The sequence below is a fragment of the Truncatella angustata genome (assembly GCF_020726525.1).
Source record: "Truncatella angustata strain MPI-SDFR-AT-0073 chromosome Unknown BKA67scaffold_2, whole genome shotgun sequence".
Lineage (NCBI taxonomy): Eukaryota > Fungi > Ascomycota > Sordariomycetes > Amphisphaeriales > Sporocadaceae > Truncatella > Truncatella angustata.
In genome coordinates, this window is record NW_025763382.1 from 1,968,478 (window position 1) to 1,984,032 (window position 15,555).

Here is a 15,555-nt window from a genome sequence, read left to right on the forward strand (position 1 = left end):
GTCGAGTGATATATAGTGGTTGAGATGAACTCTAAAAGTAGAGGAGGAGAGGGGGGAGAGGGGAGAGGCTGGGTCGCTTCCGTCTGTTTGTTGGTAAGGAAATGGTGCCGTACTTCAAAAATTTCGGGCAGTAAATTGTATGCGCTTAGTGAACGCTATTGGGGTCAATTGGCTGGCAGGCATGCGGAATCCTTTGTCGTGTTTGACTTACAATGACGCGAAAGGAAATCCCCAAGACGGGGAAGTGAGGAAGCAGAGCAAGCAGGCAAGGTCTAAGCAATCATCAAGGGAACATGTGGACCATAATAGTACCGACTCTGTCTACGGACGCTTGCGGTTTCGCCTCAAAACCGCAAGCCTTGCGCGTGGAAATGAGGCTCTATTGTTGGCTGGGAAAGGCTTGCGCGTGGAAAAGGTGGTGGTTAGGATAACGGCTCAAGACCATCCATCTCTCAATCAATCGGTGGATGCTGTAGGTGAGCCGACAAACCCAGTTTAGCTTCAATTTGCTTTTGTTGTCGCTAGCGAGAGTCTGGGACGTCCGGGGTTGGCTGGGCACTGATCAGCAGCAGCCATGTGCCGGAAAAGGCATAAACTAATTAAAAACCGCTTCTCGGTTCAGCAGTCTGCCAGTCGTCATCCTTTCCTATTGGCTGTAATTTTTTAATCCTTGGCTACCTTTGGCTCTTTTGGGAGTCAATGGCATGGTTCTATCACAATCGTTTGCTGCAAGCACTTCTCCCTCCAGCCGGTCACACTAAACCCCAGCACCCACAGCCTACAGCTCCTTTCTTTAATATTCTCCTCTTCTTTTTTTTTTCTTTCTTTTTTTTTTTTTAAGGCTAGCTCTACTTATGTTCTCACAGGTAATGGCAGTACGGAGAAGTGTTCGTCAGGTCCCAGATGAGCTCATCGACGCATTTCTTAGAAGCCTTGTCTGGCATTTGATTGTTTTGGTATCCGCTGTTCGAGATCTGCCGCGCTCGACGTCACGGGCCAGATCTGATGGGGCACTCGGTGAGAAACCCGGTTTTTAGGGACTACATAGTACAATCTGACAATCAGAGAGAGGCCCCTGATGATCCTACCCAGTTGAGAATAATGGTTCAACACACTTAATCCTGTCCATCACCCACAACCAAGCACTGGACAATCTACATGGTCAGATGGTCGAATGGTGCAGTTCGAAACGCTTGTGCAATACTTTTTAAGCTTGGTGTCTTGAAGAATTATATAGTAGAGTATGGGATCTTGGAAGTTGTTGTACATTTATGTTTTGTTCATACACGAACAGGAGAAACCAGGCATATGATTGCCTAGGTCTATGCCTACAACAGACTGTCGCCCAGCTTCTTCTGCGCGCTCTCCTTTTCTTTCCACTTAGGAACATAGGGATACTCCGTCCTGTGCCCTTTCGGCTTATTGAATCGAGCATCCCGCGATACACCTGCCGCACGCCACTTCTTGGGCGGTTTCGTGCCAAGCTCAGCCATCTGCGACCAAATATTCTTGCCTCTGTTGAACCAGCGCTGCTGCCGGTCCTCATCTTCTTCCACGTTTGGCCTCCATTTGGACTTGAGAATGCGCCGAATCGCTTCCACAGAAACCTGAAAATGGTTGGCAAGTGCGTCTGTTGTGTATATTTGCGGATACTGAGTATGCAGAGCTCTGATACCGTCGAGAGCGTCCGGGGACAACTTCTTGCGTGGGTTCCACCCTTCTGGGAACTTTTCTTTCAGCGCCTCCTTTTGTATCTGCCATGTCTCTCTCTTTCGTGGGATGGGATTAGCCTGTGCCTGCGTCTGTAGTGTCCTGTCTGTAGGCATGATCTTGCTTCTCTTCAGCCTGCTAGGGCCCGAGAACTCGGGCTTTTGTCGCCGTCGTACGTCGGTCTCATGCTCCAGGTCGTCATTCGCAACACCAAGTCCCTCCACTGTTCGCTCAAGATCCGCTGCGAGCGCATCGATGGCATCTGCCGACAGATCCATTATGGCATGATTCCTCCGTGCCTGATCCACCTCGGCGCTTGAAACGTTTGCCGGTTGATATGAAGAAGTAGTATCGTCGGGGCTTGATGTAGCCAATGTGTCGTGTGATGGTTCGTTGTGGGTAGTTTCCGTGTCGATTGTGAGGGCAGACGCTCGCAACGACTGTCTGGGGTAGCGAGCTGCTGAGACAGCAGTAAACGATCTCAATGCGCCATTCGATGAGTATGCGCCCGGTACTCGTGAGTCGAGGAGGCTTGCAGATCTAGAACTTGCAGCAGAGAGCTGGACCCGTGTGAGGCTCTGTACAAAGACGCGCAGAGACGAGGTGCGGCAGTTGCAGGCCATCATATGCAAGACCGATTGTACCGGTCCCGAAGTACAAGAAACGCAATATCACAGAAAATGATTATTTGATGCACGAATGATTGTTGAGAAGGTCTGGTCGAAGTTTTCGCCTCGTGAAATTTCCATGTGGCTCCTGCGTGTCTGGATTACGGAGTACTCTAAGGTTAGGGAGTGTTGCACCGCGCTAAGGTAGTGCTCCAGCACGTAACTTACTTGTACAGTATTTTATGTATTTGGTACCAGGGAGCGCGGATAGTGGCAGCATCAAGATCATTGGCTCGTGCGTACTATAGTCCTCCCGCTCAACGGCCAGCCATGTACTGATTAGGACCCCACGCCGCCTACAGAACTCTTGCCTGGGACTAGGTCAGGAGATTTTCATGTCTGGCAGCCTGGCAAACATCAATACTGGCGGCGAATGATGCTCGGTGGTGAACAGCCTTCCCTAGACTAGAGCCACGCTTTTAACTTGATGATTCATCCATCATGGGGGAGTGGGGATGCCGGAGTGTCTTGGTGCATACTTCGGCAAGGCGCCTCGCTACAACCCTCTATATGTATGCGGGTTCAACCAACGAGCTGCATTCCCATTGCGCCTTTTCTGGTAATTTAAAAACTTTATTATCTGGCTGCTTGTTAAAGAATCGAATTAATACTTCTTATGGCCTAGTCTAGTGTCGTATACTCGACTGTACACTGTCATCGACTATTATTGAGTGGTCGTCGGGGGCGCAAACATAAACTTTGCTGTACTCTATCAACATTGTCACTATTCATTTCTCCTTTCGGACTTGACGACTTATTATCTGTTATGATGGGCCTGTTCTCAACTGATCCCGACCAACTCAATGTCTATGGATACAAATTCAAATGGGGGACTTTGCATCAGGCGCCAGAGGAGCTTCAACGTCTAACATGCTCATGTACGTATAAGAAACATACTGCGTCCTCAAATTTGACCTGCGAGAGAATACTGGTCAATCTCGATTCCTTCGTTGAGAAGTGAGGCAAGGGTTCTCAAGAAAGTAGAACGCCCGACGAGTGCTTCCATCGTCATGAAATTTCTGGGGGGAGGTTTTTTTTTTCTTTTTTTCCAAATAAAATTTTTCTTTTTAACTGACCGGTATGTTTTCGTTATCTAGACGACAGTGTTGCCACGGATGCGCTCAATTCATTGGACAAACTTGTTCCGCCTGGTCCCATCAGATCACAGAACGAGAATCAAGAGACTATTGAAGCAAAGAACAACAAAAAACATCGAAATTTGTACAAGTTAGTACGGGAGCATGCAGAAACGAGCGAAAGCGTGGGCAAACTTTGGAGAGAGATCAACAACATACCTGACTGGGTTGATTGGGAGTCAATAGAAAGAGGTCAAAAGGTCTTCTGGCGATACGGTGGCCCAGCAATCACAGCTGTCGGTATTATCTTCATCTCATAATCTTTACTTGCTGACATATCGCCATAGCTCACGTTTGTTTCGTTACTTGGTGGCATGAGCAGCGGCAGGACTGTCGAGACCCTGGATCGAACCGGAGGGTTCAATGCACGGGTGGTTCGGCAACGCCTTCTGGAGACGACGCAGCATACGCTAGGTGTTCACAAAGATATAGAATCCATAAAGCCTGGCGGAGAGGGCTTCGAGTCATCTGTTCGAGTCCGGTTGCTGCATGCGGTGGTGAGACAACGTATTGTAAAGCTTGCCGAAGAGAAGCCTGACTACTTTGATATTAAAAAGTACGGTCTTCCCATCAACGATCTTGATTGCATTGGCACCATTGCCACCTTCAGTGCAACGCTTTTATGGATAGGTTTGCCACGTCAAGGTATTTTCTTAAGGCAACAAGAGATTGCTGATTATCTTGCTCTATGGCGTTACGTCTCATATCTTATGGGTACACCCCATGACTGGCTGGCCACACCCGAGACGGCCAAGGCCATGATGGAGTCGCTATTAGTATCAGAGATCAAACCAACGAAGAAGTCTGGAACATTGGCCAATAACATCATTACCGGGTTGGAAGCACAGCCACCGACATACGCATCACGGGGATTTCTCAACGCAGAAACATACTGGTTAAATGGTAGCGAACTATGCCAGGAGATGAATATTGAGAAACCTAGTTTGTACGATACAGTTCTGGTAATTGGACAGTGTTTGTTCTTCATGATTACTAGCTACTACAACAGATTAATCCCTTCATGGGACGAGAACCACATCAAAGTGAGTTTTATCAGGAGATGTCAACACAACCAATAACTATACCCCTAACACACCAATACAGCTAGTTCGGAAAGTACTTTACGACATTCTCGTCCATAAAAAGGAAAAGGGAGGATTAGGTTACCAGGCCAAGTTCAATTTCAAATGGGTGCCTGACCTACAAAATGCAACAACACCACTCGGCGAGCGGGCACCCGGGCAAACCCAGAAGACTGGGGCTTTCAGGCACTCCGGTATTGAGAGGACTGCGTTGACGACACTTGCGTTCACAGGTGTGGTTTTAGGGTTGACCGCTTTGGGTGGTTTCCGTGTTATTACCAGCTTTGGCAAACTCATTTCTCGAAATCTCGATTGGGTCAGCGCAGTCATCCCCATTTCGACCCTGGCATAGAGAGTGAACAGCCATGTTGTATGTCTTTTGGGAACTTATCATTCGTACAAGACGAGGCTTCTACAGACGTCATAAGAGCATTGGGTGGGTTTGGGCGAATGTATTCGTTGCGATATCGCCTGCCAGCATCCTGTATTTAAGCTTCTATAGCAGTAAATGCAGTCCTCCTATGTTATATGTCGGGATTGGATAGCATTATCTGAGCAGCACTCGACCACTTGTGTTCCATGAAAATGCTCAGTAAACTGGGCCTAAGTGAAACCTATGCACAGAACTTCATATTCGTGTCCTAATGTATTATATGTTGGCTAATACTGCCACCACCCGTAGCCGCTTTGCCTGAGCCAAATTCGATCTCGAATTACTTCTGCGAGAGGCTATGCAGTGACGAAGCTTCGTGTAACTGCCCCTGAATTGCAAGCACGTTTCCCGACGCTCTTTGCTCGACAGATAGTGTTTCATTGATCCAAAACGCAGAGCCTGGACCGCACGTCAGATCTAACCTAGTATGCTGGTGGATGTGTGACTAGAGACAGAGATGGCGCAAACGGCTCTGGCGCAGCGCGAGAACCGCACAGGCAATTGTGACATGAGACTAGAATGAACTGACCTTCGAGAAGACGCCATACTAAAGTACACAGTGAACTAACAAAGTGCCATGCTTGGCATCACCGTGGATGGTGGAGAGCATTCAATGGCTACACATACTCTGGGGGAACGATTGGCGACCAGAACCTCCGACAACTGATCTTGAGCCCTCCCAGCGTGTTGTGGCAGCAAGTTGGTCTTACAAGCGTCACCTAGCACAACACGATGTCCCTGACAAGGCCCCTGGAATTGGCAAAGCAATCGATGTGCGAGTCATTCCCCAGAGATACTCTACAAGAATCGACCTTGTGGTAGCTTACCTTGGATCAGGCCACCCACGTGCGTGCGAGAACAATGAACAGATGCAATAAAGTCAAATAGATGCAAATAGTCCAGATTGACAAAACTTAGCAAGTAATGCTGTGGTCTGACAAACCGAAGTCGATCGTTTCCGGGGATTGAAGATAGAACGACGTTTTAGTGCTACCAAGTATAGCACGGCCGTGTCGGAGCCACTAGAGCACCGTGGATCGGCGCTATATGGTAGTCGACGCAGTCCTCGCCGAGCTATATTACCTTGGACCCTCATGAAAAGCTCGTAACTTTACTAGTAGTGTGGAATGGCTTGGGCTTTTCGCACAGGTATGGCGGATATGGATTAGTCAAGGCAGATTTGTTGTCTGCATTGCGTGTCCAGCTATACTAGTAAGAAAGTTTGGGCTGCGCTCAGATCTCTGATTTCAAAAAAAAGAGCCCAGAAGGTTTGTGGAAGTGAAACGGTTCTGCCCCTTAATGTCAATAGGAGCTTCCAATTTAATTTACCGTCGGGAGAAATGCCATTTATGAATGTGCACTCAATCACAGACTCGGAATTGTTTCGAGCGGCAACTCGATCGTCAAACTGTGTTGCGGACAACCTCGCTGCGTCCTCAGGTTCCCGAGGTCGTTTTGACCCGGCATTTATGGAGTATGAGCTGAAACACTGTTGCAGGTTGTGCATCACACAAGTTGCCCTTGCATAATCACACCACAGAGCCGCCACTGTAATTCATGCGCTAGCACACCAATGGGGGTTCATCTTGGTGGGTTGAGGTTTGTGCAATTTTCACTCAGTGCTCGGCTACATAGAACATTGCCTTCCCACGTGGAAAAGATAGCTCGCTTGTCGTGCACTGGCTCTGCTGTTATGTTTTCGGGTGTTGTTGCGAATGTTTCCCACGAACTGCCAGCCTTCAACCTTTAGCGTCGAAGAACGAGTCTTTTTCAATTACCGCCTTTACGAAAAGGACTGATGACAACGCCTTCGAGGAACTTACTGATCTTAAATTGTGACACCAACCTGTGAAATCCAGCAGCGGTTTTCGAGCGTCCGGCCCCACCAAGAAAGACAGACCATCAAATGATGGCCACACGGAATCACTCCGTAAACTGAAGCATGATCTACATTAGCAACTCCAGATCAAGAAGATCAAAGGAAGAAATGGCAACGCACAGTCAACTGAATAGTCCGCTCAATTTAGCTTTGTCAAGGACCCGTTGCTGAAACCAGGTCACCAGTTGCCGAAGTTTGGGCATTAACTATGAAGACTGCGGTATCCCCGTTTTGACCAATACATAGTGCCGCCGCTTGCGGCCTTTGCAGATCCTCCTCCGAGACGATTCTACAGTACTTCGCAGATTCAACTTTATGATAGTGAGGCAGCTACACTGGCAAGAGGGGTTCCACCGACCTCAGCAATTTATCACAACTCATGTGCCTCTTAACTTTTGTCGGACGATCGACGCTGTGGTTCTAATGCATTCGGTCCCTGTTCGGTTCCTGATGCTAAATCTAGGCCACTAATTACGTTTCATGGGCTCCCTGTTTCGGGCAGCCTCTGCAGGATGCAGAAGCTGTCTTCGGGAGACTCCCTCAGCTTGTCACTTCCTATTGCCTATGTAACCAGCGTTACGAAACGTCATCCCAAAGTTGCGGGTGCGGTCAGACATCAAGTCATTAGCAAAGACAGGGATATGAGCAAACTTTACTCCGCTCATCTGGCAAAAACGTCAGCCACTTTCGCGCATGGTTGTCATCTCCATGGCTTTCTGCGACATGAATTCTCGGAACGCAATTCTTCGCATCATTTGAAGATATCAAGTCGTTCTGGGCTTTCTGAGGTTGGAAACAACCATCATCTCTGGTTCATAGTATGGCCATAGCCATCCTTGCCAGCCACGTTGTCTACATATTTCTCCACCCATTGCCTATCCTGAATGGTCAAGCCTACTAAGAATGCTTCACCAAAAAGAAAATAAATAAATAAAGTAACAAAAAACGAGAAGTCCTTGGACGATTAACATGAGCTTGACAAATTGTCTAACGGGAAGCAGCGCCTGCTCCGTGTCGGCTAGCGCAAGGGTGTCCCCCGATTAGGGTCCTTTGTATAGGCTTATGCAAGCCTACGATCTATGGATGTTCAGCAGGGATACCTTGCCCGTAAGGCTTTGGATTGGTCCACAGGTGACGAGACACGGGTCACAGAGGAGCCATATTGTAGATCACCAGGAGTTCACCCGCTGTGTCGGGACCATCGTTTAGGTCTCTTGCCGAACAATTACTTTGTTTTTCTTCTAGGGCTCAGCTCGTTGCTTCGATCTCACATGCTTCCCCCATACCACTGCTACTATAACGACGCGTGCCATTGTGGCATACCTTGGTGCCAATATGGGCGTACAGGTGCCTGAAGGGGCATTGGGGACCGTCATCGGCGTGCTCATCTTCTCACTCATCTGCCTGACATGCAGTTTGCTAATGATTTGGCTGGTTTGGACTCACCATGAGCGTGATTCATGTAGGCATATGCATGATCCTCAACGTGGTAACATTAATAGGCTGACTTGTTTAGTTGTTGGACTCTTGTCCTACTTCACATTCATAAGCACGCTGGCGAGCATCATTCAACAATTACATACGATAATATGGTGGACCGACGTCAAGACAGAACAGTGGGAGAATTCCAAAGCACATATCGGAAGTGTTGAGGTTGCAATTGCTGGACCATCCGTCGGCATAGACCTCGTACTTTTCTACATTCGTAAGTTGACAACCAACCACTACTTGGCGGTTACTGACAATATGAAGAATATTACGCCTACAATGTCGAAGCACTACTCAGCCTTTGCTGGGCTGCCGCATTGGCGCAGTCTATTTTTGGTTTTGCAGACATAGCATCTTTCAAGCGTATACGGCATAGAACCAATTCCATCATCAAGATAATTGCAGTCGTGCTACCGGCAATCCTCATCAGTCTCTTGAGAGTCCCCACGGTCCGCAACAGTTTCGCCGCTTTCATAATTGTGGCGAACGTTAACAGTCCGTCACCCATTCACACATATTTGTTGCAGTGTTGTATATTTTCTGACATAACAAACAGTGTTGATTAGCTTGACTCTGGGGGCCCTACTACTTTTAACGATTCTCGGCAAATATATTTACACCCGACGACAATTTCTTTCTTGGAACGTCCAATATGGCAACTCCACGAGATCGGGAACGCAGTCACAAACGACATTACCAAACAGCCGAAACTCGCAGGGTAATATAAACAGGCGTGGCCATGGTATATATGATCGATGGCTCATGACACGCTTTGCGATCACCTTCATTATGTTGAGCATATTCGAACTATTCTTGATCCTATTTCAGGTGTCATCTACCAGAACTACGATCCCTCCAGATGCTCCCAATCTGAGTGCGTCTCGAGCCAAAGGCGACTTCATTCTGTTTATGCCGGGCTGTTTACCAAGTGTGTTACTGTTTGTCGTCTTCGGCACTACTGCACCATTCCGCGAACACATGAGGAAAACGTTTCTGCCTAAGCGCTTCCATAAAAAAGAGTCCGAGGATAGCGGAACACAAATGACGGCATACCCAAGCCAAAGAAGAAAATTGACACATACGAGCGTCATCACTGAAGAAGTTCCGCCTACTCCTACCGAGGATGGCAACATCATTCACTCACGCGAGGTGGATCAGCGAGCATCAATATGCAGAGGAGATGAGGACGAGTGGCCAATCTTATCAACAACAAAAAGGGGGAATGGGGCCATGGTATGATGGCCGACGTAGATGGCTCCCATCATTGTTTTGTGTTTTCGCCAGCGGATTTGTACTATATGATATGCGGGTTCCTCCCCGGTGTTGGGAAGGAAGAATGGGCTATGGTTCTGGAGCAAGTATTTCCCAGCGGCGCAACGGCTTGGCGTGATTATAGCATCGGACCATTCAGAAAGGCATCTACTAGGACCTAGAAAAGGCATGCCTACGGATAGGTGGCCTACGACTCGTCTGATGATTTGGTATAATACTAAATGCGATACCCACTATACTATGTATATACTTGTTCAATATACATCAAGGAAGCAATTACTTCCCACTTTGCGCGTGTTGTTTGATCTACAAGATGTCTTGCCATTTAAACCAGATGGGTCGGGTCGGTCAAGTCAACTGACGATCTCCCGATCGCCTGGAAACTCCAGGTCCAACGTCGCACTTTATTCCTAAATGTGGCGGATCACAGGTTACCACCGATCCCCATTTCATCGTACACTCCATCAGCCATGATAAAAGTGGCACCTGGTGATTTCTAACATACCGGTAAGTCCGACTTGCGTCTCTCCCACCACAAGCGTACTTAAAATTCATCTCATTACTAGTAGCATGACCTGATTCGGCCGAGTCAGAATCAGAACTCGGAGATGTACTGTAAATTAGTGTCCGACAAAAGTCTCAAAACTTCATGTCCAGGAACAGTGTAGGCGCCGAAGTGTGGCTGCCAGGCTAAGGTGCGATGGATTCATACGCATGCTGCGAATCGCACGAGGCCCGGCCGCTAACTAAGACGCTATTTACGTGCAACCGAAGACTCACCTGCGCTAGCGGCTTGATTATCCAAGCCCCTGATAAGCTACTCCCAATGCAGAATTTCGAGACGAATGAGGATGGCGATGTTGACTGGTGATATCACTCCCTGAACTGCTGACAATTGTGCTACTTCGGAACACTAATTTCGGTGTTTTGCGAGCCGATGGGATGTACTTAAAATGTCACGCTTACGTCAACTTGACTGGAGCGTGACCGTAGGCATGCATCGTGGTTACCAGTCCACTAAGAAAAAGAAAAGAAAAACAAAACCCCCTCTACTGTAATGAGTTTGTCTACAATCTTTGTCGGTGTCCAACGGCCATGCCCAGAAATGCCTCCCTTTTCACATTCACAAAGTCTTGTTCAAAGTGGTTTGACAAATATTACCTTTTTACTTCCGCGAACACGTGCATACTGAATCTACCGCACTTGACAAATGCATACACTTCTTTCAGGAGGAATATTTGCCATCAGATTATTGCTTACAATATGTTATCTTCTTCAAAATTGGGACTGGCCATAGGGTCTTCCATGGCTCATCTAGATTTGCCGATAGGACTCGACACAAACTCATCACCTCATGTTCATCTTAGCACTGTATCTGCCTTAAACATGCTCAACTTGTTGGCCTGCGTTTCGTTGGGTCGCTCATGGTCTCTGACTGTCGACCGCATCAACTGGCCTATAACGGGGTTGAGATCGTGACAATTTTGTCACGAGTACTTTAATGAGCCAGTCAGGATCTGACAGCTGGGGTATCTAAGACTTAGACAGTCCAAACGACGTCGCAGCTTGATGTTGTCACAGGGCAGACTCGTGTGTTTTCGCCCTCATTCCTCAGCTACCTACCGAATTGTGGCTCATAGTCAAGGAATTTTGCATTACTAACGATCGATGCCCCTTTTCAAATCCACTATCAAATAGGATAGGCCGCACCATGACACGTAGGGTTCCGAGCACCGCCTACACCTGTCGTAAATCCCTATCTGTCGTGACTATTTGCTATATAGTAGCTAATCTAGCTTTTCTGGCCTCTCTTCGCAGCCCAGAGAGTTCGATATCACATCCCAATACTGATGTAATCAGACTCTCGACATTTGACTACATGCGGCTGAGCCCCATGTTATCGACTAATACTTCCCAAATCCCGGAATCCAACAATAGTTATTTCTTACATCCCAAGATCAAAGCTGTTATGGCTGATTACTCCGAACTTCATCCCATGAGTGGCCTTCCATAGATACCGTAAATTATGAAAACTGCGCAAGGAGAAGCCGCAAGAGCAGCGAAGATTTAAATAGCAAGCATTTCCAACAGTAGTGGGTGGCCACACTAATTTGTCGCTTTCTGCACGTAGAATGCTGTGCAGGATGCTGTGCTTCGTAGTTCTATTCTATTTAAAAAACGAATGGACAGCACACCGTCCCTTTCTGATAGCCTAGGATTTATTCGACACCTGAGCGCACCCCAAACATCCCATTCAGCCACTGTCCGCCGCGTCCACCAACATACTGGCGCCAGTCGCGGATCTCATGAAGAGCCTTGCCGTTCAAAACATTAGGGGAGCTTTCGGTAATATCACTGCTCAGAACCTCGCCATGCCGTGCTTCAATGAGAACTTTGAACTAGTAATATTGTCAGCACTAACATTTTTCGAGGACTCGTCACGCAGCTTACCTGTTTATGAAGATGACCTGGCAATTCCGGTTTTGGACGCTCGTCTTTGGGGTTTGGATAAGTCGAAAATGTGAACTGAGGTGTTTGTTGGTACGTCCATTCATCGTCCTGCACATAATGAGTTCCTGTGTAGTGTGAAGTAATCAAATGATATATACTCACAATTATCTCCTTGTAGCCCTTTCTAATGATCTCATTCTTGATCGCATCGTTCTGATCAATGAACTCAGCATCAATGTCACCATACATGGCGCCAAATTCGGCAACAACAGCTTCCTCGAAAGCGCGGGTGTCAAGGCCGACATTTTTTATCTGTGAGCGGACGCTTTCCACACCACGTGCAGCAATATATGGCGCTGCTGGTGAACGGAGGTAGCGTCCAATGCCAGGCAAATTCGGCGAGGAAAGCAGACATGTACCATGATGCAATGAACGCAATCTCGTCAGCTTATACGCAGATCCCGATATCTTATATGTTTCCGGGCCAGCTTCACCAGGAACGTCCAGAACGATGTCATGTCGTTCGTTGACACGAGTCGTTGACACGCCCAAGCTCCGGAGAGCTCGCACGACCATTTCGGCGTGCTTGTCGCGGTCGAAAGCTGCAGGTGGGCAGATTACACTGTAATTGACATTTCCCTCGTCGTGAAAGACTGTGCCGCCACCCGAACGCCGCCTCACGAGCAAAACATCGTCCTTGGCAGGTGTTTGCTCGTTTCGGTGTTCCAGTAAATCCAGTTCCTTGAATGATGACGGCCGATTTACTAAGCCGAGGTTGACCTCAAGCCAAGGATTCTGATTCCTTCCGATGACTACGCAAGGCTTATTGGTGTACAGGAATAACAAGGTAGACTCAGGAGGTGACTTTTGCAACAGGAAGTGCTCAATCGAAAGATTTAGCCAGGGGTCTCGACTGCGTGATATGTACACCTGAACTTTATTGGAAGGATGAGAAACCGCGTCTGAAAAACAGCGACTGTGCGAGAACCTTGGCATTTGGGTCCGACTTCTTGCGAACAGTCGATTCAATGAAGCCATAGGTCAATTGAGCGTCGCCTCAAGCCCGTCCTCAGTGTGTGTACCATAGGTTACGAGGCTGAGAAACGACGGGGAAGTTTTTGCAGCCTTGCATCCATTCTCCTAATCAGTGGGTCAGCAATAGTAAGTCCAAGTCCGGCCAGCCAATGTGGAATCCGAGGTCGAGGTGCAAGGGTGATGCCAGGGGCATTCCATGGTCCATGCGTCATGATGAGTCTCGATCTTGAGCATTGCAACCCCTCCAAACTTCTGCCCCTCCATCGCGAAAGGGTAAGCTCTCCTCCGACAAACGGAGCAGAGGCCAACATTTGTCAACGATCAATAAAGGTACGGACCCGGGACTTTGCGTTGGCCCTCGGATGGGCGCACTGGGAATGTCGTCCGTTCCTGATGATGTCGCGCAGGACAATCATAGAAACCAATAGCCGCGACACATACCGTATCGCGAAATGTAAATAACAAATAAAGCGGCCCTGAGTTCTCTTACGATGCGGTCACTAAGTTGATTAAATGGGCTGTTTTTAGTGAATCCAGCCAATCATGGGGTCGCACATTGCTTACGGTAACCCTGCCAATGCAAAAAAATTAAGGGGACAGCTGGAAAGCCTCGAATTGAGTCAGAGACGTTGGGGCAAAAAAAGAATAAAATAAAGGCAACCTGCCTACCACCACGACCACTACCGCAACCCCTCAACTGCACCTCTTGGACTATAAGAAAACAAACAAAAACAACATGTCTACTTTCGGCAATTACTTCAAGGTCACCACGTATGATTCTACCCTCCGTGCCTTTCCTGTAATTCGCCGTGACTAAGTAGATGCATCTAGCTATGGCGAATCCCACTGCCGCTCTGTCGGCTGCATTATCGATGGCTGCCCCCCGGGAATGGAGCTCACCGAGGCCGACATCCAACCCCAGATGACCAGAAGACGACCGGGACAATCCGCCATCACCACGCCGAGGAACGAAAAGGACCGCGTCGAGATCCAATCCGGCACCGAGTTCGGCGTCACATTGGGCACTCCCATCGGCCTTAGAGTCCTGAACGAGGACCAGCGGCCCAAGGACTATGGCAACAGCACAATGGACATGTACCCGAGACCCAGTCACGCCGACTGGACCTACCTCGAGAAATACGGCGTCAAGGCGAGCAGTGGTGGTGGCAGGAGCTCCGCCAGAGAGACAATCGGCCGTGTTGCCGCTGGTGCCGTGGCCGAGAAGTACCTCAAGGTCGCACACGGCATCGAGATCACCGCCTTCACTACGTCCGTTGGCCCTGTGCACATGTTCCCACCCACGCCCGAGGCGCCTACCCCCAGCCAAAATCCCGACTTCCTGAAGCTGTTGGACACCATTGATCGGGAAACCGTCGACAAGTTCTTGCCCGTACGATGCCCCGATGAGAAGGCAACACAAAGAATGGAGGACTTCATTGCCGACGTAAGGGATAAGGAGGACAGTATCGGTGGAACAGTCACATGTGTGATCAAGAACGTCCCTAGCGGCTTGGGCGAACCGTGTTTCGACAAGCTCGAGGCAGCCCTGGCACACGCTATGCTCAGCATACCCGCAACAAAGGGCTTCGAATTCGGATCTGGATTTGGCGGTGCAGAGATTCTTGGTTCGGTCCACAACGACCCCTTCATCAAGGCACCCGAGGTTCCTGCTGGAACACCTGGCCTGCCTAGGTCCAAGCTTGCTACAAAGACGAATAACTCTGGAGGTGTTCAGGGCGGTATCACAAATGGTGCTCCCATCTACTTCCGTGTTGCTTTCAAGCCAGCCGCCACAATTGGGCAGTCCCAAAACACAGCAACTTACGCAGGTGAAGAGGATGGTATTTTGGCAGCCAAGGGCAGGCACGACCCATGCGTGGTGCCTCGCGCAATTCCGATTGTCGAAGCCATGTCGGCGTTGGTTATCATGGACACTTTGCTGGCACAAATGGCTCGTCTGGGCGCAAGGAGCCACTTGCCTCCTCTCAAGCAAACTGTGCCATCCACGAATGGTTTGTAATCACGTATTGATTGATAAAATTAGCGTCTACACGAAATGAAAAGATTCCTTAGCTACCAGGAAACTCCACCATTATGATGTTGCTCAATGTGTGCATCATTAAAGACAAGTGAGCAGTCTGGAATCGTCGAGAGAGGCAATGGTCTACAATTCTGTAGCAAGATGAATGCAACGGAATGGACGTGCATTGCAATATGGTTTTGTGCCTCAGCATAAAACCATCGACACTCGCCCGATTCAGGATGCAGCAAATCACCTTTTGCCCGTGCTGCGGTTCGACGGAAACATCTCCAACCATGACGTCCAAATGAAATTACGGAGGCTTGCACTTTGCCCAAAACGCTGCTTGTGTAAATTTTCAGCTATGATGGTCGAATGAGG

General features: G+C 48.6%; 5 protein-coding genes across 5 annotated transcripts; 3 read left to right on the plus strand and 2 right to left on the minus strand.

Moving 5' to 3' along the window:
* Positions 1-1,084: 1,084 nt before the first annotated feature.
* On the minus strand, positions 1,085-2,776 carry BKA67DRAFT_168772 (uncharacterized protein). The gene is made up of 2 exons (XM_046095211.1): positions 2,547-2,776; positions 1,085-2,474 (listed from the first exon to the last, which is right to left on the minus strand). The coding sequence occupies exon 2, from the start codon at positions 2,334-2,336 to the stop codon at positions 1,329-1,331; it is 1,008 nt and encodes a 335-aa protein (XP_045961015.1). The 5' UTR covers positions 2,337-2,474; positions 2,547-2,776; the 3' UTR covers positions 1,085-1,328.
* BKA67DRAFT_168753 (tat pathway signal sequence) lies at positions 2,741-5,097 on the plus strand. Its single transcript, XM_046095210.1, has 4 exons — positions 2,741-3,256; positions 3,476-3,750; positions 3,802-4,557; positions 4,619-5,097. The coding sequence occupies exons 1-4, from the start codon at positions 3,145-3,147 to the stop codon at positions 4,946-4,948; spliced, it is 1,473 nt and encodes a 490-aa protein (XP_045961016.1). The 5' UTR covers positions 2,741-3,144; the 3' UTR covers positions 4,949-5,097.
* Positions 5,098-7,820: 2,723 nt separating this feature from the next.
* BKA67DRAFT_553082 (uncharacterized protein) lies at positions 7,821-9,886 on the plus strand. Its single transcript, XM_046101891.1, has 5 exons — positions 7,821-7,843; positions 7,910-8,370; positions 8,425-8,613; positions 8,661-8,891; positions 8,953-9,886. The coding sequence occupies exons 2-5, from the start codon at positions 8,244-8,246 to the stop codon at positions 9,633-9,635; spliced, it is 1,230 nt and encodes a 409-aa protein (XP_045961017.1). The 5' UTR covers positions 7,821-7,843; positions 7,910-8,243; the 3' UTR covers positions 9,636-9,886.
* Positions 9,887-11,887: 2,001 nt separating this feature from the next.
* Positions 11,888-13,157, minus strand: BKA67DRAFT_655093 (uncharacterized protein; the record flags this gene model as incomplete). Its single annotated transcript, XM_046106681.1, has 3 exons — positions 11,888-12,067; positions 12,120-12,227; positions 12,282-13,157. 3 exons carry the CDS (start codon positions 13,155-13,157, stop codon positions 11,888-11,890), a joined length of 1,164 nt encoding a protein of 387 aa, XP_045961018.1.
* Positions 13,158-13,890: 733 nt separating this feature from the next.
* On the plus strand, positions 13,891-15,174 carry BKA67DRAFT_532037 (chorismate synthase-like protein; the record flags this gene model as incomplete). Its single annotated transcript, XM_046099473.1, has 2 exons — positions 13,891-13,925; positions 13,986-15,174. 2 exons carry the CDS (start codon positions 13,891-13,893, stop codon positions 15,172-15,174), a joined length of 1,224 nt encoding a protein of 407 aa, XP_045961019.1.
* Positions 15,175-15,555: the final 381 nt, after the last annotated feature.